The sequence below is a fragment of the Vicia villosa genome, unplaced genomic scaffold, assembly GCF_029867415.1.
Source record: "Vicia villosa cultivar HV-30 ecotype Madison, WI unplaced genomic scaffold, Vvil1.0 ctg.002954F_1_1, whole genome shotgun sequence".
Taxonomy (NCBI): Eukaryota; Viridiplantae; Streptophyta; class Magnoliopsida; order Fabales; family Fabaceae; genus Vicia; species Vicia villosa.
Genome location: NW_026706075.1, coordinates 255,470 through 277,896, shown reverse-complemented (window position 1 = coordinate 277,896; position 22,427 = coordinate 255,470). Strand labels below are relative to the sequence as shown.

At 36.6% G+C, this 22,427-nt stretch overlaps 1 protein-coding gene across 1 annotated transcript; it reads right to left on the bottom strand.

The window, feature by feature from the left end:
• Positions 1-5,279: 5,279 nt before the first annotated feature.
• On the bottom strand, positions 5,280-6,390 carry LOC131640133 (uncharacterized). Its single transcript, XM_058910536.1, has 2 exons — positions 6,325-6,390; positions 5,280-6,235 (listed from the first exon to the last, which is right to left on the bottom strand). The coding sequence occupies exons 1-2, from the start codon at positions 6,332-6,334 to the stop codon at positions 5,703-5,705; spliced, it is 543 nt and encodes a 180-aa protein (XP_058766519.1). The 5' UTR covers positions 6,335-6,390; the 3' UTR covers positions 5,280-5,702.
• Between the last annotated feature and the right edge of the window lie 16,037 nt (positions 6,391-22,427).

Here is a 22,427-nt window from a genome sequence, read left to right as displayed (position 1 = left end):
TCAACTATAGTCTCGCCTGAAGGACCCAACTTGAAGTCTCTTCTGAGGAACTTGACTAAAATCTCACTTGAGGGACTCGCCCCAAGCTATGCTTGAGGGACTCACCGAAATAGGCCAATAGCTGCCCGTAGCACGCTATACATGTTGTCTGAAGTTGGGTCTGAATGCCAGATCCAGTTGCTTATTGTGAGAATTGGATCGAACTCTAGTAAGTCGAAGAGTAGCTATAGTTTGACAGGATTGATGGATGAGGTCGAAGCTTGTTTGCATGCTGCTGTCGAAGTAGTGCGTGTTATAGTCGAAGGTGTTCTAATACACATTAGTCGAAATGCTAGGGTTGTTAGTATTTTAAATTGGGCCTGTTTGTAATGTCCAACTGTTTAAGTTAGCTTGTACCCAAAGTTATCTTGTAATGGGTATTTGTGAAAATCCCATTAGTTTAGTATGTTAGGTTTATTATAAATAGAATACTAGTTTCTCATCATTGCATACAACAAATCCTAATTTAAGGTGAGAGAGTTATTTATTATTCTTGTAACACTTGTAATATTATTTAAAGAGAAAGTAAAGAATAGCAGTTATAACCAATTCCTTGTTGTTCTTCTTGCCATCCTATTGTGCTCCCTGTTATACTTTGTTCTTGGCATCGTTTTCATAACAAATTGCTGCAGTGAGCATGGAGAAGATGCCTTCAACAAAGTATGAGATTGAAAAGTTCACCAGAGTGAATGATTTCAGTCTATGGCGCTTGAAGATGAAAGTCCTACTGGTTCAGCAGGGTTGTTTGGAAGCATCGAAGGGAGCAGCGGCTATGGATGCTGCGTTAACGAAAAAAGAAAATATGGCCATGATAGAGAAAACCCACAATGCTATTTTGTTGAGCCTTAGTGATAAGGTTCTTCGACAGGTATCAAAGGAGACGAAGACATCATGATTATGGGTAAAACTTAAAAGTTTGTACATGACCAAATTGCTGGTGAATCAACTCTACATGAAACACACTTTGTATTCATTCAAGATGATTGCAGATAAAGTGTTGGCTGAGCAGTTGGATATGTTCAACAAGCTGATTATTGATCTTGAAAATATTGATGTGAAGATCAACGATGAAGATCAAGCGTTGTTACTGTTGTGCACTTTACCTCGAACACATGGTCACTTCAAAGAAACTCTCTTGTATGGAAAGGAGTCCCTGACCTTTGAAGAAGTTCAACCAGCTCTGTATTATAAGGACTTGAACGAACAAAAGCAGCATAAACCTTCGACTATTGGTGAAGGTTTGGCCGTTAAGGGAAAATTCTTGTGAAAGGATGGTGAGTTCGATAAGAAGAAGGGCAAAAGTCAGCAGAAGTCTTACAGTGGTGAAGCATCTGGTATTCGATGCTATCTTTGTAAGAAGGAGAGTCACACAAGGAAGGTGTGCCCTGAACGCCTGAAAGATCATGGAGGTGAGGATAATGGCAACGCAACCATTGTTCAAGATGATTTTGAATCATCTGATGTTCTTGTGGTTTCAAACAGTGACTCGAGTAAGGAGTGGATTATGGATTCATGTTGCACTTGGCACATGACTCCAAACAAAGACTTGTAATTAGAGGAATTAAGTGATCAAGATGTTGGATCTGTATTGTTAGGAAACAACAAAGCTTGCAAGATTACAGGTGTTGGATATGTGAGATTCAAGCTCCACGATGAACCAATAAGGTTGTTGACTGAAGTCGGGTATGCTCTTGATTTGAAGAGAAATTTGATTTCTCTTGGTGAATTCGACAAGAAAGGATATGTTTTTCAAGGAGAGAAAAGTATCCAAGGAGTCATGAAGGGGGCGAAGGAAGTCTTGAGAGGTGTGAAAAAGCAAGGCTTATATACCCTTGAGACTCAAGTTGTAAGTGGTTCGACAAATGTTGCATCCACAAAACTTTTGTTAAAGAAAAAAATTTGGCACATGAGATTGACCATGTTAGCGAAAAGGGTCTAGTCGAATTGGAAAAAAAAACTGCTTGGTGGAGACAAATTCGAAAAGCTGAAGTTTTGTGGACCATGAGTACCTGGAAAGTCTTGCAGAATGAAGTTCAACAAAGGAAAACAAAGAACACATGGATCCCCTTGATTACATCCATACTAATCTTTGGGGACCGACAAGGTGTCCATCACATCCAGAAGTAAGGTATTTTCTATCCATAGTAGATGATTATTCTAGAAAATTATGGGTATTCATCCAGAAGAGTAAGGATGAAAATTTTGAGAATTTCAAAATTTGGAAGACTCTAGTCGAAAATCAAACTGGCATAAAGGTCAAGAGGTTGAGAACTGATAATGGTCTTGAATTTTGCAATGAGGCGTTCGACAGTTTTTGTGTTGCCTTTGGTATTGCAAGGCACATAACTATAGTAGGTACTCCACAACAAAATGGTTTAGCTAAAAGGTTTAATCAAACTATTTTGGAGAGAGTCAAAATGGCACATAACTACTGTAGGTACTCCACAACAACATTGGTTTCTTTACCATATTTGTTTTGCTTTGTTATTTCTCCCATTTATGTCCCCCAGTTTTCTTTGTATTTTATTTTTCTTTTATGATATTTAATAGTGCTTAAAAAAGTGAAAGTCTTCTCATTAAAAAAGGCTTCTTTAACTTTTATTTTTTCATAAATTTTTGGAATAAAATCTCAAATATTTATCTTGCGAGTTTAGTATCCTCGTTTTATCAAAAGAATATGTTAAATCTGAGAAGATTAGTGTGTTATGCAGAAAATCTTTGAGGATACCGCGATATGTTCATCTCAAATTATTTCACCGATTTTATTTTACAAGTCTTTGTAGCAATATCAACAACAAATCCTTACACCACAAGATTGTAAAACAATGGCAAATTATTCTCCTATTTTTTTATTCCTAGTTTCTTATCGCAGGTGTTTTCTTCAAGGAAGATAAAAGGAGTATCATGGAGAAAAGAACTAAAGAACAATAAAAATTAATAATTTTCAATTATTTATAATCTGCTGACCATAATTATTTTTATAAATGATAAAACCTTGTTTTATATTTCAAAGAAAATTAGTAATTAATTTTTTTATCACCAATTTAAAAACTTGTATGAAACCTTAACATGCTTTTAAGAAAGACAACTATTTTACTTTTCATGATGACAACTTTTGTCTAACGATGATAACTAATAATAACAATTCAAGCATAAGCGCCGGTTAAAGATGCAAACTTAAGTATTAAAGTTTATAGAATGGACTATCCTATGACGACAACCAAATGGAATACAAGCTTAAGCCTCATTTCAAGTGAACTCAAGCAAGTGTTTACAAAGGAAAGTCATAAATGAAAACTAGTATATGTGAGAAAGAATACTTTTTGACAGAAATAAAAATGTATTTTTATTTGCAACATAATTTTAGATACAAAATTCATGATTATTCGAAGATGTAATCATCTTTTTAGTAAGTGTTTGTTAATACGTTTGAAGAGTCTTCACTGGACGCTGAACCTAAAGCTCCAAGTTATAGTTTCACCCACACCGTGTAATCAAACGCAGATGTCATTGTGGTTCCAAACACATACTTATTGAATTCTAATTGGAGGCATTCATTTTTTTAAACAACAATAGGTTGGTCTTTAACTTTGTTCTCCGAGAGATTCAATTTATTCCATTTGACACGCCATGTCAAAAGTAAGAGTGTCCCAATTTGACACACAAGACCATAAATCAGATCGATTCATAAACCCTATATATAAACCAAATTCAACAAAAAACACGATGAATATACAAATGAATGCAAAATCAAGATGATTTTTCTCGGCATCGACACGAGCAAGTATTTGGTTTAACTTTAGACTACATATTTGTACCCAGTTTTTGCTTATATTTTAAAACTAGATGAAGTCAATATTTTACCTTATATTGTAGATTGGTCTTAAATCCGAGGAGACATGAAATTGGTAAGCCAATGAGATAAAAAGTTGCAAGGTTGACATAATTACATAATGTCTTGACATAAAACTGACTGGTTGAGAATCTGATTTCTCAATGATCGTTATGTTTGCAGATTCCACTGACTAACGTTTTTTTTTCTGCTGCTAATGCCTCTGAGTGTGTGGAATCTCTTGTATATTTTTGTTCTTTATAGGGCTAAAAATTTTATGTCTTTGATTTATTTTCAAACCTTAGTTGTTCTCTTGCTTGTATGTGCAAGGAGTATTAAGTTGTTTTAGCCATAATAAGTCAAAGGGGGGAGATTGTTAATTATCTATTTTTATGATTGACATTATGTTTGGTAAAACTAACTTATGGAGAAACATGTCAAAGAAGAAGCTCTATCAACTAGAGAAACATGTCGAGCGAGATGTCCTATGCAGGATCATACGACATCGCGTCTGTGAACAGATGGACTTTTGGAAGATGTTAGTTTGTGCAAAATATTCTGGGAATGTTATATAATCCTAGGACTTTTACTTTTCAACAGTTTTAAATTGTATTTACCTTGTCATTGTGTTTTGTTAAGAGATCAGTGTCTCGACATCTCTTAGGACATTTGTGATATAAATATCAGAATTTCAAAAAAATTTTTAAGCTGAAACAAAAAGACCCATTATCATATAATAGCCCTACATTATTCACAAAATAGAACATTGCAAGCTTCACCACCAGAGATATGCATAACTTTAGTTAAATAGCATATAACTTATCCATGGTTTTAAATTGCGGTTGCGGATGCGGTTGCGGATGTTGCGGTTGTGGCCAATACGGTCGCTGCGTTGTGCATTGCGGCTGTTGCGGTGTGAAATTATTTTATACACGCACAAAATATAAAAAAATATATAAAGTTATTATAACTATTTATGTTTCTTGTATTTATAATGTTGTAATAGTTTCAATTCATTTTTAGGCTATTGTATAGTATTTATGTATAATTTAAGTTGAATTATAATGAAACAAATATTATCACAAATAATCTTGTAAGTTATTTAAACAAACATTGAAAGTAATTTTTCAAGTACATAATACATATAAGTTACAATTTATTTAAAATAAAAGGACTAATGTCCTATGTTGCAATCTTGGTTGTGAAAAACAACATCATTTTGTTCCTCAAAAATGTCTTCACTGCAAGAAAGAAAAGAAAAGAAGATGATGATGAAACTCCTAATTAGTATATTTAAATTGCATCTAGTATTAAGACTTTTCATCACATATATTTAACTAAATATAAATTCAAATGTTTGAAATATAACTTACATGACTCTTGCTACCACATAGTGGTATGCCGTGAAGGAGCATAACTTGCATTTTCACTCTGACTATCATCTTGTGTAGCTTCTTGTCCAAAGACATAACAAAAAATCACCATTTGATTGTTGATGATAAGGATTGTGATCATTAATTGATTGTTGGTAGTACGAAGAAGCTTGATCAATAGGATATTGGTTATAAGAGTTGAAATATGGATACTGGTAAACAGGTGGATAAGATTGTTGACTACATTGTGAAGAATCGCCAATCCCAAAATCACTAAAACTATCAGTAATACTAGAAGAGGAAGAATCTTCAAGTGGAACATTTTGTTTTCTTTTCCCCTTTCTTCCAAATTGTGACACATTTCCTCTTGTCTCAAGTAGTGAGTTATCAGCTCAAACCATATCATTCAAGTTCCTATAACGCCTATAACCTGGTGGTATTTCATGATATGGATCAAGTTATAATTGATCATCATCTTCTCCTTCATCTTCACCGCCTCCACTTCCTCCTTCACCCTCATTATCCATTTCATTACCACCTCCATCACCACTATTACCGCTTGGTGGACTTAAACAACCACCACTTTCATTAGATTCACTATTATCATCAACATTTTCATCATCTGTATCAACTATCGGCAACCATTCTGCATTTTGAACTCCATCCAATAATGGATTTTCCCTCTCTTCTATCCAATGAGATAATGGATCTTCTTGAAATATATAGTCAAGATTTATCGGATCAAAATTTGCTTCTATTTCTTCCTGACTCTTCCTTAATTTATCTCTCATTCTCAATTTCATGTTGTAATGTGTGAAGACAAGCTTATGCAATTTTTTGTACTTCAATCTATTTCTTGTCTTTGTGTGGATATAGCTAAATGTACTCCAATTCCTCTCACAGTTTGTCGCAGAGGTTGTTTGACTAACAACTTTCATAGCCAAACGTTGAAGTTCAGGAGCGCATGAACCATGGTATTCCCACCATTGAGCTTTTTAAAGAAGAAAAAAAAGAAAATTATTGGTTATATTAAATTTAAAAGTTTATTTATAAAAGTTATAAAAAAAACTTATATTTTACCTGCATCCATCTTAGACCAAGATTTTTGAGCTATAGGCGTACCAAATGTTTCACTCTTTTCTCTAAAACGTGTTAGCTAGGTGTAGCAACCCGCCCTAAAAAATAAGATTTTAGAGTCGCCACCTATTCTACCAGGGCGAATAGGAAACCCTACGCAGTTAAGAGATTCGGGTAAGATATTATTGTCATACCCCAAAATTTGCCCTCCTCTTTTCATCTCCCATAACTCAAGGCTCTAAGGTTTTCTCAAGTTACTCTCTCCTTATATTCCAACGACTGCTCATTCAATGGCTCAGATGACCAATAATCGACTATGTTGACCTAAAAGTCAACTATAGTCAAAATACAGTCAAACTTCAAGATTTTTGGTCGACATCAAGTATGTGAGATTATATCCATCATTTTATCAAAGGTTGATCATGATCCATCAATAGAAACTCAGAAATGAACGAATGCAAAAGGTTCAAATTAGGGTTTCTTTAGGAGAAAGTCAACGCAACTTTGACTAATCATAACTTTCACATGGGGCATCAAAAATTCCCCAACCAAAGTCTATTCTCAAGGAAATTTCATCCTCTACAACTTTGATGTTGGGCCCGAAGTCAAGAGATGCACCATTTGGGAGATATGGACAAAAAGATTATAGGTCCTCCACAAGGGTCAACAAAAACACCTTTTGAGTCAAAGCTCATAACTTGAGCATGGAAGCTTCAATCGAGATGAAACAAAAAGGGTCACTTAGAGGACACTCTGGGCTTTCTAAAATGATAAAGAACACATTCACATGATTAAAATTGAGAGAGATACGCATGGTTGAAGTTAGGCGATTTTCAAGATATGCATGAAGGCCTAATTGCTCAAAATTTGGTTTTTTTAACTAATGGGCCTAGAACTTATATTTCAAACTCATCCATGATATGTATAAGAGCCTATAAAACTATTCTAATTCTTTTTGTATTTTATTTATATTTTATTTGAATTTTATTCATATAAATGCAAAATAAATAAAATATGAAAATAATTGAATTAATCTACTTGGGTTTGATTTTTATCTTATTGAAGGCCCATATTATACACCATGAAGTATCCAAAATGTGGAAGTTGATGGAGAAACAAAAATCATCTATTTTGGAAAATATATATATGAAAATTATGTGAAACTACCAAGGGGCCTCATGACCTAAAAGAAAAAGCCCATGTTAAACCTAAGAGGGGCCATATATATTCCTAAAACATTTAGAAGTAGGGGGACCGAAATTTGGCAAAGGGAAATAAGGGTTCACGTGGCCAAAAGATCAAGAAAAGGAGGGCATAGCTAAGAGCTTTCACGAGCAAATTTCAAGAACGCCTGAGTATTCAATCTTGTCCCTGATGCTCCCAGGAGTGTAACCGCACCATTGCTGAGGCTGGAAGTGTCTCGGATCATCTTCATCAGCGTTGCACCGGTTGTAAGAATTTCTCACTTTCAAACTCTCATGTTACACGATAACTATTGCATATCTGTACATATTCGTGTTTAGAATGATGTTTAGGACAGTTTACATCCATCGTTTTCAAGTTTACGCGCAGAAATCAAAGGTTGCCATGCTTAGGGCTTGAAGTCCTTGAAGCTTCGGTTTCATAGCTACGTACAGTATTACGTGAAACTAACCACACCATTGCATTCGCAGCTATCAAATCAGTAGATCTGGACTATTTTTTTGTGTATTTTGGTTGAGTGTTGCAGGTTTCACGAAGGGGTTCGCCGGAGAAGAAGCATGAATCCGGCGCCGGCGGTGGTGTGATAATTGCAGGGGCGGTCAATGCTGGCGTGGCACGTTTGTGCATTCCGGTTGGGTGGTCAACAAAACCGAGTTCTCTCTCTGCTTTTGATTCGCCTGTCCAATAACTCGTGGGCCCAATGTTGACTGGAATTTGGAATTTCCATTGAATCTTGTTTTATTTTATTTTTGCTTGATGTATATTTTTAAACAACTAACATGATTCAGTTCACTGGCAAAGGCGGAGAGTTTGTGATTTTGAAGGCCTGGGTTCGAAACCTGGCCATGACACTTTATTTTTAACAAATTAGATAGCGCATGATCTACTACTCCGTCCCATGTATGGCGCACCGTATACACTCGTTATCAGCCATATGATCTCCTCTCTTCCAGATCTAACGTACCAGGACGAAGGATGCATACCATAGACTCTCAGCTTGCCCACACAGGAATAAAACCAGGTTCTATTATATTTTTATATAATTATATCAAATTTAATATATTTGCCACATAATTTGATTATGTTAGAACTAGGTTAATAATTTAATTAGATTTAAGTTAATGACTTATATATAATTAGGATTAATTACTTAGGATTATTCTCTCGATTATTTTCCCCGATTATTCGACTTAATTACTTAATTAATTTAAATTATAAAATCACAATAAAAACCCTATTAAAACTACAACGTTAGGGTTTGCTCAATCCCATTAGCCATTTGGCCAAAGATGTTAGGATTCAATTTATTATTCGTTCCGACTAAATCTATTGGTCGCGATGGTTAATAATCGATTAATTTAATTAATCAAATCCTATAAATTAAAATAATAATTATTTTGTTAAATGGTTGTAACCATCTTATTGGTTATGATGATTAGCATACCTCATCAATTTGTTATTATTTGTAATCGTATTAATCGGTTATGAGAGGTAACAATACAAAACAAAATTCACAAAAAAATAATAAAATACAATAATCCGTTATTAGTGATAATCGAATCAATCGATTTGAATTGGTAATGGTGCAAAACCCCTAATCTTTTGACTATGATGATCAAACCTATTGATCATCGCGGTTAATTGTGCCAAATCAGGGTTGTACGCCCAGAACACCAAAAACAACTTCAAAACATTTTTCAAACTTTTTTTCAAACATTTTTCAAACTCCGAATACAGATTTTTATCTACGACAGGCTATTCAAAGCCTTCAAACCTTCAAATCAAATTTCAAACCTTAAGGGCGTACAACCCGTCCCCCGAACTACGTAGACTCTGATCCTCCATAAGGAGGTACGTAGGCACTTGGCAACAAGGCGAGTCCCCCTCTTCAAAGTCTCAATCATGTCATTAAAATTCTATTTGCCACATTTCTTTACAAATCATGCCATGCAACCCTAATCTTTGAACATTAGCCTTTAGGAAAGGGCTGAGGGTGCCTAACACCTTCCCTCAGCCTGATTATAGTATCTTACCCTGATCTCTATACTGCGTAGGGTTTCCTATTCGCCCTTCAGAATAGGTGGCGACTCTCTAAGTTATAAATTTTTAGGCAGGTTGCTACAGCTGGCGACTCTGCTGGGGACAACCATAACGGTGAATTACTATGCTCCTATAGGTTTTAGGTTTTGGCAGGGTTTAGGTTTGGCACATTTTTGGGTTTGGCAAACCTGCCATTTTTCAGGGTTTGGGGGAAGGTTCATCTTTTTAAAAAAAATATATATATAAAATTTTTTATTTTTTATTTATTTTATTTATCTATGATTTCATCTATTTAAATCATTTAAAGTATTTATCTGTTTGTTTAAATAATATTTGTATATTTAAATATTTGCTTATTTGCATTTTTGAATCGTAAGCAGCCGGATTTCGAGGTTAGTATAAATATTTAAATTTCATTTATTTATTTATTTTCCTCTGCAATTTCATTACTGCAATTTAATTAAATATTTATTTATGTGAATATTTGCTATTCTTATTGCATCTTCTGGATAATATAAATTGTTGTTAAACCTAAGTGTGGGAGTTAACTTTGAGACCACTAGGGGAGTATGAATCGCTTACGAGTCTCATTGATAACTCCACTCGGAGTGGGTTAGGTATTTGGAAAGGTCCGAAACGAAGCTTGACTTTGTGGAGGGCTGGACTGGATACTTAGCTGATCTCTCCGGGAACCTACCCCAAAAATTCGAACCTCATGGATAAAATGAGTTGTTCTAAAATCCGAAGAGACAAAAAGTCTCGGAGGCTACGAACGACCCCATGAGACCTTCTAGAACCCCCCATAAAAAGGTTGGCTCCCTAGAGCCCCCTACGTTGAACCTATGAACCTAGGACTTTCGTGCTCTTGTGCTTATTATATGTTTGCAATTTATTTGCTTTGGATATCTATGCGTTTCGATTTTGCAGGTATCCCCACGTGGTCCCTAGCCTGTAGGGACTCTAATTTCTAAAGACCATGTCTTTCCCACGAAGGACATCACCATCTATGCATCCCCTAGCCTGTGGGGATTTTATTTTTATATCCTTGTATTCTTACAACTACGCGTCCTTCCCACGAAGGACATTTCCATTAACGCACGTCAATTGGCCTCTCGATGGCCATGCGATTCGGTGATTGTCGTGAACGGTCACCTCGTGCCTACACCTACGCACTCCCTAGCCTATAGGGATTTTCTTTCACACCCGTGTGTTTTCACAACGACACGTCCTTCCCCGAAGGACAACTTCATTAGCATGAGTTCGATTGGCCTCTCGATGGCTATGAAATCTAGTGACTGTCCTGAACGGTCACTCCATGCTTATTCCCGCGCACCTTCTAACTTGTAGGGTTTGGATCTCCATTTACACATCACATCCCTAGCCTGTAGGGATTGCTTTTCGTCCATATCGTCCTTAGATAGGTTGTGTTCCGCATAGAGAACCTTCCCACGAGGGACAAATTCATTGGTACACGTCAATTGGCTTCTCGATGGCCATGAGATTTAGTGACTGTCTTGAACGGTCACTAGCCGCTATCTTCTGCATACTCTCGAATCCAAAGGATTTCCATTGGCGTGTCATAACATTTATCCTGCAAAGATTCCAAGAGGGTCTAATGTCGCCTCTAAGGCTATCCCTAGGATCATGTGTTACACGTCTGCATTGCATACACGGAGTTACAATATAAGGAGTCTCTCGCTTACGCGTGCATTTGCATTTTCATGCATTCATACATTCACATTTGCATTTCTATCTTCGCCCGCATCCATACCAACCGTGCTAGCCGGTTTCCCGAAACTCCCAAGAAAATCAAAAGATCGTAGACTACGGATCAAGGAGAATAAAAGATCTTAGTCTTGCTAAAGAGAAAAAAGATGCCTTTCGCCATGCCAGCCGCATGTCCATGCCTTGTCATAACAGGATTATGAATACAATGAAGGTTGTCATCGAGCAAGGATTAGTTCAACAAAGAGTTCCCTCATAGATACACTCAAGATGTATCTAGTTATAAAGGGGTTCATCTTAGAACATATCAAACTTTCGAGGACGCTCTACGATAACCTGGGGGCAAGGATTAGTCCAACTGGGGCAATACCCTGAACAAAGAGGCATAACTACGATGGAGGGAATTCGACATATGTCAGCCCCACACCAAGAAAAAAGGGTCATAGGAGATACTATCCTTAGGAAAGGCAAAAGAGGTTCAGTCAAAGGAAATTCATGAAGTTCCGATACGACGAAAACCCACCGCTAACGATTTATTCCCGCCAGGTTTGACATGTCCAAGGAAAATTCGAGGTTGCCCTCACTTCTACAAGTTTAAGAATCTAAGGAGTGAAACAAGGTCAGTGGATCTACAAAGGAGATTATCCCTAGGATCAATAGGTGTTTACCATGCTCACTATCTCAACCCTTACAACCGCTAAGTGTTACTCAAGATAAAAAGCTGTACCTTCGGATTAGCAATTCTAATGGGATGACCATGCAGGTTTTGGAGTCAATTCATTCACCCACTACCACGAGTTTTCATTCGTACACTTCTATTCTATTTCAAATTTCAAATCTAAGAGTATTAACAAACTTGAGGGAGAATGACGAATACAAAAAACTAATTCCAGCTAAATATATGCTTTCAAGGTAAGACCGAGCCGAGGATGTACAGGCATTTTTTCCATTCCCAAACAGTGGAGATATAAGGATGTTAATCCCTCGTTACCCCCTCGATCCAGGAGTTGGAGTTTGTTTCTACTTTTAAAAAAAAACCTTGATTTCAACCAGGGGCAGGGTAGATTTCAATTAATTCAATGGTGTATTTTGGTTGTCAAGAGAATCACTCAATCCAAGCAAAGGATCAAGCAAAGCAAAGGTTCAAGCATATTTTCTTCCTCGCATTCATCAAAGATTGAGGAAGTAATGGAGATGACATTCACAACAATCTTCTTCCTCATTAGATCATTCAAGATAGAGGAAATATCAAAGGTGAAGCTCGCGAATCAAAATCAACATAGCAGTCACAACATGCAATATCCAAGAATCAATCTCAAAAGGAGCTTTCAAGAATAAAAAACGCCCGCTAAGTCAAAATGAAAATTCCATAAAAGGAAACAAAAAGACTTAGGCAAAATTGGGGCATCCCGATGGGTCAAATTCAAAAGAATTAGCTCATGCAAAAATAAGGAATAAAAAACAAAGGCGAAATACAAAGGATAATCTTGTGACTGCTAAACCATCAAAGCTTCACATCAATGCTTGGATCTTTACAACATATGTCATCAAAGTTTGGATCTCTACTAAGGCTTCTGCTCAACATCGAAGTTGAAACGATTCTCTTGCAAACAAAGCACATCCATTGGATTAGTAGAATTTTTAGGATCTGGAGAACATCAAGGAGAAAGGGGTGGGATAAATAAAATTTTGAGCCTTATATCCATTGTTTCTTAAAACATGAACCAGGCCAAGTTACAACATTTAAAAGTCCTAATTGAGGCAAGGTTAACTACGAAAGCATATTAAGCAGGAATTTGTTATACTGACTCCTATGTTTGTTAAAACTACTTCTAATCACTATGCTTCTTCAAGCATTCTTTTCAAAACCATCCAGTCCTAATTCATAACGGACTTCGATTTCAAAACTTGCATACGCATTCCATTGGAGCTACTTCTCAAAAAGTACAACACCATCTACGATTATACACTTAGCATCGAGGAAATCTCGAAATTGGTTTAATCAAAGGTGATCATTTCTAATAAAGACCCTGGAGTCGGGGGAACCACATCCAGAGGGTTCTCCTAAACAGGGGCAAAAATTTCAAGGAGCACAGGGGCATACAATCGAACATCCTATTAACTAGGGGCAGTCTTCCTAAGGTTCAATCGACTTGGGGCACATCTCAAAGCAATCTCAAACAGGGGCATGTCAGACAGGGGAAGAATTCAAATTCAAAAGGATAGAACACTATGGATAGTTCTCCATAACCTGGAGATCAGGGGCACACCCTTCAATTCAAACGTCAACGCATATGACAAGGTTATTTCCTGGGGCACTTCCTTCATAACTTGGAGATCATAAGCGCCATGTTTCCGCTGAGCACTGGGGCATGGGGTGTCAAACCCATAAGGCGAAAAATTCAAAGGCTAAAGGTGTGGAGAACCCCCAAAGGTTAAAGGCGTGGAGTACTTCTAAAAAAAAAATCAAACTGGGGCAAGACACACAACAAAAGGAAAAGGCGTTCTCGCACTTTACAACTTCGAACAAATATTTCTCCTAACTACGATCATCAAAGTTCAAAAACATGTATCGGGGAATCGCGCTAGCATCACACCCCACCTTAGCAAACAGACCTGCAACTCCAGCGAAATATATACGCTTTGGTTATTAATAACCTACCGTTGGAGCATCACACAAATACATACAAATCACGCATTACATACATTGGTTGATACATTACACCGTAACTCTTTATGTGGTCTTCTTCAAGACAAACATTCACATCCATTCAAAAGACCTTTTTCGGGTAATCTTACAGAAGACATTACTTCGTTCCACTCATTACGTCAACCAAGCATACGCATATGCATAAGCATACATAAACATTACAAAGCCAGCATAAGCATAGTCAGGGTATAAGTGCAAGCATGGAATAAACAAGTTCAAAGGGTTTGAGGAGATAAAACCATGAGATTGCATCAGCATTAGCATACATGCATACGCATTAGCATTAGCATATACATATCACAAAAGCCCAATTTTATTGGCAATCCAAACCATTACAAAGTCCAGTTCCCGTCTGGTAGTCTGTCCTCGTCTGACCGTTTCATCAGTATACATACAACATATACATGTGTAAGCATTCACACATACGCATTATACAAACAACAGGGGCATGTGCATAACGCATAAGCATGATGCATACGCATTTACAAAACAAAATTCTACATAGGTAAATTTCGCGATAACACTCGCGGATAACCCTATTGGTGGTACAGGTAAATTCTGCGATAACACTCGATGATAACCCTGATAACATAGGTAAATTTCGCGACAACACTCGCGAATAACCCTATTGGTGGTACAGGTAAATTCTGCGACAACACTCGCAGATAACCCTGATAACATAGGTAAATTTCGCGACAACACTCGCGAATAACCCTATTGGTGGTACAGGTAAATTCTGCGATAACACTCGCAGATAACCCTGATAACATAGGTAAATTTCGCGACAACACTCGCGAATAACCCTATTGGTGGTACAGGTAAATTCTGCGATAACACTCGCAGATAACCCTGATAACATAGGTAAATTTCGCGACAACACTCGCGAATAACTCTATTGGTGGTACAGGTAAATTCTGCGACAACACTCGCAGATAACCCTGATAACATAGGTAAATTTCGCGACAACACTCGCGAATAACCCTATTGGTGGTACAGGTAAATTCTGCGATAACACTCGCAGATAACCCTGATAACATAGGTAAATTTCGCGACAACACTCGCGAATAACCCTATTGGTGGTACAGGTAAATTCTGCGACAACACTCGCAGATAACCCTGGTAACATAGGTAAATTTCGCGATAACACTCGCGAATAACCCTATTGGTGGTACAGGTAAATTCTGCGACAACACTCGCAGATAACCCTGGTAACATAGGTAAATTTCGCGATAACACTCGCGAATAACCCTATTGGTGGTACAGGTAAATTCTGCGATAACACTCGCAGATAACCCTGGTGACATAGGTAAATTTCGCGACAACACTCGCGAATAACCCTATTGGTGGTACAGGTAAATTCTGCGATAACACTCGCAGATAACCCTGGTGAAACAGGTAAGTTCTGCGATGATATTCGCTGATAACCCTGTCGGTGCAGGTGAACTTGCTAGAATTATAGCAAGCAATCCTATTGGGGTCCAAACTGCGATGTAACTTGCCAGAACTATGGTAAGTGAGAGGTACAAACTGCGATGTAACTTGCCAGAACTATGGTAAGCGAGAGATACAAACTGCGAGTAGCTTAACAGCACTATGGTAAGTGAGAGATACAAACTGCGACGTAGCTTACCAGCACTATGGTAAGTGAGAGATACAAACTGCGACGTAGCTTACCAGCACTATGGTAAGTGAGAAATCCACAAACTGCGAGTAGCTTACTAGAACTATAGTAAGTGAGGGGTTCACAAACTACGAAGACTTACTAGAACTATAGTAAGTGAGGGGTTCACAAACTACGAAGACTTACTAGAACTATAGTAAGTAGGGGTTCACAAACTGCGGAAGCTTGCTGACCATAGCAAGCCAATTACACAACCAACAGAAGGTCCTCGCTATTCCTTTTCAGGAACATTTCCAGGAAGTCTTCTTCAAGACGTATTCCATCCTTTCTAGGAGCTTTTCCAGGCATACAAGATTTTTCAAACGATTCCTCAACTGGGTTTATCGCGTTAGTCCCTCGGCAGTGATACTCTCCAAAACTTCACCCATAACAATCAAAGGTGATATCTTTCTTTTCAGAATTACTAACATACTTCGATTAACGTAACTAACAATCATGCATCATTTCAACTAACTAACCTCATTCATACATAATGCATATACATGCATCACTCTCATTTATTTTGAGAGGCTCATCGCATCATACATTGCATTGCATAAATTTCAGATTGCCTTTTTAGGCCGTGCTACAAAAAAAACACAGTGGTCCCTTTCCAAAGCGTTTGCTCCGCACTCTGAAAAACGGTATTCACCTCGGATGGCATCTGTAAGCCCATCTCCCTCGGAAGTCCTTCTCGACAAATGCAAATTTTAGGGCATTTCAGTGTCCAATCATCTTCTACCTTTAGATCACGATAGGCAGACGTGCCTATCTGATTCTTCAGGTTTAAGAAGATTGAACAGGGGCAGCTGTCATACCCCAAAATTTGCCCTCCTCTTTTCATCTCCCATAACTCAAGGCTCTAAGGTTTTCTCAAGTTACTCTCTCCTTATATTCCAACGACTGCTCATTCAATGGCTCAGATGACCAATAATCGACTATGTTGACCTAAAAGTCAACTATAGTCAAAATACAGTCAAACTTCAAGATTTTTGGTCGACATCAAGTATGTGAGATTATATCCATCATTTTATCAAAGGTTGATCATGATCCATCAATAGAAACTCAGAAATGAACGAATGCAAAAGGTTCAAATTAGGGTTTCTTTAGGAGAAAGTCAACGCAACTTTGACTAATCATAACTTTCACATGGGGCATCAAAAATTCCCCAACCAAAGTCTATTCTCAAGGAAATTTCATCCTCTACAACTTTGATGTTGGGCCCGAAGTCAAGAGATGCACCATTTGGGAGATATGGACAAAAAGATTATAGGTCCTCCACAAGGGTCAACAAAAACACCTTTTGAGTCAAAGCTCATAACTTGAGCATGGAAGCTTCAATCGAGATGAAACAAAAAGGGTCACTTAGAGGACACTCTGGGCTTTCTAAAATGATAAAGAACACATTCACATGATTAAAATTGAGAGAGATACGCATGGTTGAAGTTAGGCGATTTTCAAGATATGCATGAAGGCCTAATTGCTCAAAATTTGGTTTTTTTAACTAATGGGCCTAGAACTTATATTTCAAACTCATCCATGATATGTATAAGAGCCTATAAAACTATTCTAATTCTTTTTGTATTTTATTTATATTTTATTTGAATTTTATTCATATAAATGCAAAATAAATAAAATATGAAAATAATTGAATTAATCTACTTGGGTTTGATTTTTATCTTATTGAAGGCCCATATTATACACCATGAAGTATCCAAAATGTGGAAGTTGATGGAGAAACAAAAATCATCTATTTTGAAAAATATATATATGAAAATTATGTGAAACTACCAAGGGGCCTCATGACCTAAAAGAAAAAGCCCATGTTAAACCTAAGAGGGGCCATATATATTCCTAAAACATTTAGAAGTAGGGGGACCGAAATTTGGCAAAGGGAAATAAGGGTTCACGTGGCCAAAAGATCAAGAAAAGGAGGGCATAGCTAAGAGCTTTCACGAGCAAATTTCAAGAACGCCCGAGTATTCAATCTTGTCCCTGATGCTCCCAGGAGTGTAACCGCACCATTGCTGAGGCTGGAAGTGTCTCGGATCATCTTCATCAGCGTTGCACCGGTTGTAAGAATTTCTCACTTTCAAACTCTCATGTTACACGATAACTATTGCATATCTGTACATATTCGTGTTTAGAATGATGTTTAGGACAGTTTACATCCATCGTTTTCAAGTTTACGCGCAGAAATCAAAGGTTGCCATGCTTAGGGCTTGAAGTCCTTGAAGCTTCGGTTTCATAGCTACGTACAGTATTACGTGAAACTAACCACACCATTGCATTCGCAGCTATCAAATCAGTAGATCTGGACTATTTTTTTGTGTATTTTGGTTGAGTGTTGCAGGTTTCACGAAGGGGTTCGCCGGAGAAGAAGCATGAATCCGGCGCCGGCGGTGGTGTGATAATTGCAGGGGCGGTCAATGCTGGCGTGGCACGTTTGTGCATTCCGGTTGGGTGGTCAACAAAACCGAGTTCTCTCTCTGCTTTTGATTCGCCTGTCCAATAACTCGTGGGCCCAATGTTGACTGGAATTTGGAATTTCCATTGAATCTTGTTTTATTTTATTTTTGCTTGATGTATATTTTTAAACAACTAACATGATTCAGTTCACTGGCAAAGGCGGAGAGTTTGTGATTTTGAAGGCCTGGGTTCGAAACCTGGCCATGACACTTTATTTTTAACAAATTAGATAGCGCATGATCTACTACTCCGTCCCATGTATGGCGCACCGTATACACTCGTTATCAGCCATATGATCTCCTCTCTTCCAGATCTAACGTACCAGGACGAAGGATGCATACCATAGACTCTCAGCTTGCCCACACAGGAATAAAACCAGGTTCTATTATATTTTTATATAATTATATCAAATTTAATATATTTGCCACATAATTTGATTATGTTAGAACTAGGTTAATAATTTAATTAGATTTAAGTTAATGACTTATATATAATTAGGATTAATTACTTAGGATTATTCTCTCGATTATTTTCCCCGATTATTCGACTTAATTACTTAATTAATTTAAATTATAAAATCACAATAAAAACCCTATTAAAACTACAACGTTAGGGTTTGCTCAATCCCATTAGCCATTTGGCCAAAGATGTTAGGATTCAATTTATTATTCGTTCCGACTAAATCTATTGGTCGCGATGGTTAATAATCGATTAATTTAATTAATCAAATCCTATAAATTAAAATAATAATTATTTTGTTAAATGGTTGTAACCATCTTATTGGTTATGATGATTAGCATACCTCATCAATTTGTTATTATTTGTAATCGTATTAATCGGTTATGAGAGGTAACAATACAAAACAAAATTCACAAAAAAATAATAAAATACAATAATCCGTTATTAGTGATAATCGAATCAATCGATTTGAATTGGTAATGGTGCAAAACCCCTAATCTTTTGACTATGATGATCAAACCTATTGATCATCGCGGTTAATTGTGCCAAATCAGGGTTGTACGCCCAGAACACCAAAAACAACTTCAAAACATTTTTCAAACTTTTTTTCAAACATTTTTCAAACTCCGAATACAGATTTTTATCTACGATAGGCTATTCAAAGCCTTCAAACCTTCAAATCAAATTTCAAACCTTAAGGGCGTACAACCCGTCCCCCGAACTACGTAGACTCTGATCCTCCATAAGGAGGTACGTAGGCACTTGGCAACAAGGCGAGTCCCCCTCTTCAAAGTCTCAATCATGTCATTAAAATTCTATTTGCCACATTTCTTTACAAATCCTGCCATGCAACCCTAATCTTTGAACATTAGCCTTTAGGAAAGGGCTGAGGGTGCCTAACACCTTCCCTCAGCCTGATTATAGTATCTTACCCTGATCTCTATACTGCGTAGGGTTTCCTATTCGCCCTTCAGAATAGGTGGCGACTCTCTAAGTTATAAATTTTTAGGCAGGTTGCTACAATTATATTCAGGTCAAGGGAAGGTGTTAGGCACCCTTAACCCTTTCCTAAGGTTTTGAATTGAGAGGCGGAGGTTTATGACTAAAATTATTAAGGTTTAATAGCTAAGGAAATGAATAGGGGGAAAAGTGAGATTTAAACTGAATTAGAATTTAGGGGAAGGGGACTCGCCTTGTTGCCAAGTGCCTACGTATCTCCTTAGGGAGAATCAGAGTCAACGTAGTTCGGGGCACAGAGTTGTACGCCTTAGAATTAGATATGAATGGTTTGAAGGTATTTTGAGTTACCTTATCGTAGTTTTGACTTTTGTGGTTTGCAAGGCATTTTGAATTACCTTATCGAAGTGATGAAAATCCGTAGTTTGATTGGAAGTGTTTGAATGTGTTTGAATTTGGCGTACAACCCTGGTTTGATATGTTTCCGTTAGTTGCGATGATCAATAGATTTGATCATTATAGTTAACGGATGAGATAAGGTATTGCTAACCATTCTGACCGATAGATTCGATCGTCACAAACAACAAATAAAGTGTGTTTTAATTTTATATAAATTATTTATCGTTATCCCTCATAATCAATAGGTTTGATTATTACACGATAACGAATTGAATATGCTAATCATCGCAACCAATAGATTTGATTGAAACCATTTAGCAAAATAAAATGTATTTTTTTATTTCTCACCAATGCGACTATTAGATATAATCGGATCGAAGAGAAAATTGATTAAGGATCAGTCGAATTAGAATTAATATTAACGAATAAATTAATTAGATTTAATTTATTTCTCGCCAATGTGACCATTAGATATAGTCGGATCGAGGAGAAAATTAACCAAGGATCAATTAAATCAGAATTAATGTCTTTGCCAAATGGCCAATGGGATTGGGCAAACCCTAATGCATTGATAGGTTTTTTTTTGTGATTTTTGACAATTAAACTAACTAAATAAATTAATCGAAATAATTGAATAATCGTGAAATCCTAAACCCTAGTCATAGCCCTAACCCTAATTCACATTCTAATCCTAATTAAATAAACCCATTAAATTAAACAATATTAATCAATATTTAACCTAAATATTTAACTAAAAAATAAATAAAAATATTAAATAAAACCTGGTTTTTAATTTTGTGTGGTGAGCTATTGAAGGTGCGTGGTGTACCTGCTCCTTGATAGCGTTAGATCTGATGATCTGTCCATCCAATGGTGGAACGCCGAGGGTGTATTATGATCAATTTCAGATGAATAGCACTGGATCCGCAAAGTGGCAAGTGTTAAAAATAAATTGTTTTCCTGGGGATCGAACCCAGGTTTTCTTGATACGCAATACGCGCCTTAGCCATCTCATAATAGAGAAATTTGAATTAAAAACAACCGCGCCTAGCTTTGCGTCGTCTTCCTCACGCAACTTTTTTTCTGGAAATCTGAAACCCTTTGCCTACGGTTTATGTGCGTTGCTACAGGTCTGAAAAAATTAAATTCGTCACACAATCCAAATAAATCCCAATTAAATACCCAGATTAACTAAAAGACACCCTCTGAATGCGATGGAACTATTAATTTTGGCCAATTTTGCTTCTATCCATGGTTCCCAATTTGAAGATCCGAAAACCCTAGCTATGGCAAAGCTCTCTACCTGTGCTTAAGCTTCAATTTAATCATCCAGAAAGCATAACAACAAGATTATAAACACTTATATGCAATCAAATTCGACAGTACACGCATCTATATGTAAATCAAAGAAATTAAAGAAAGCTTGAAAACAACAATGGTGATGTTACGATTCTGAGCGTTTGAGATGCTGCGAGTGGCTGGGATCACTCAGAGTGCTTCAAGGAATTGTTTTTTGCGCGTTTGGTTTGGCATCAACCATATTAAAACATGGACTGCGACCTCCCCTCTCCTTCACGTTTTTTTTAGAGTTTGTATAGGGTTCCCTTGCAGCAAAAACCTCTCTTGCCTCTACAATCTTTTGTACATATATATGACAGCATATTAGGTTAACAAAATTAAGATCAATCTTTGAAATTATCATGAAAAGATTTGATTTTCCAATCCCATAAAACTTGCCAATTTTGACCAAAATTTTTTTTAGTGAATCTTCTTCACACGGTTTGCAAATTATTTTGGTCCTCCAATATCACTCAAATTTAAGCCCATGTGTTTTTAAATATTTTATCTCATGATTTATCTAATTTATCTACGAGTTTCAATAAAAAAAATAAGAAAATCAAAATGATAATTAATAAATAGGAAATAAAAATTATGATGAAGTATGAATTTAAAGGCCCTTTTTGATTCAATAATTTCCCACAAAATTGTAATAACAAAAATTGATCCTAAATAATCCTAATAATTAACCTGTTAATAATAATATTAAAACAATAATAATAATATTAATCGAAACTAATAATACTACTCTTAACAATAATAATTAACGGTAATATTAGTAACCCTAACAGTGATTAACCCTAATAACCCTTATATTTTAAAAAAATAACCAATTATCCTAATTATTTAAGAAAACCCAAATAAATAGTTGAACCTAATACCCTAAATTGAATAATGTCCCAATCATTGATAACCAAAATATGAATAATCAATAGTTTATTAGAAGCGATAAAAACCCACAGTTAGATAGATTGGGCCAAATGATTGAGCCCAAATACCTGCTAATTGCACACCTAATTTTAATTAAAGGTTTTATAAGAGATCAGGTTTAACAATAGATATGTTAAACCCCCTAGCCCTTAGTTTTAACACCTGTAATAAATTAAAAGATGCGAATCGTATCGGGTAAATTTTGGGGTATGACAC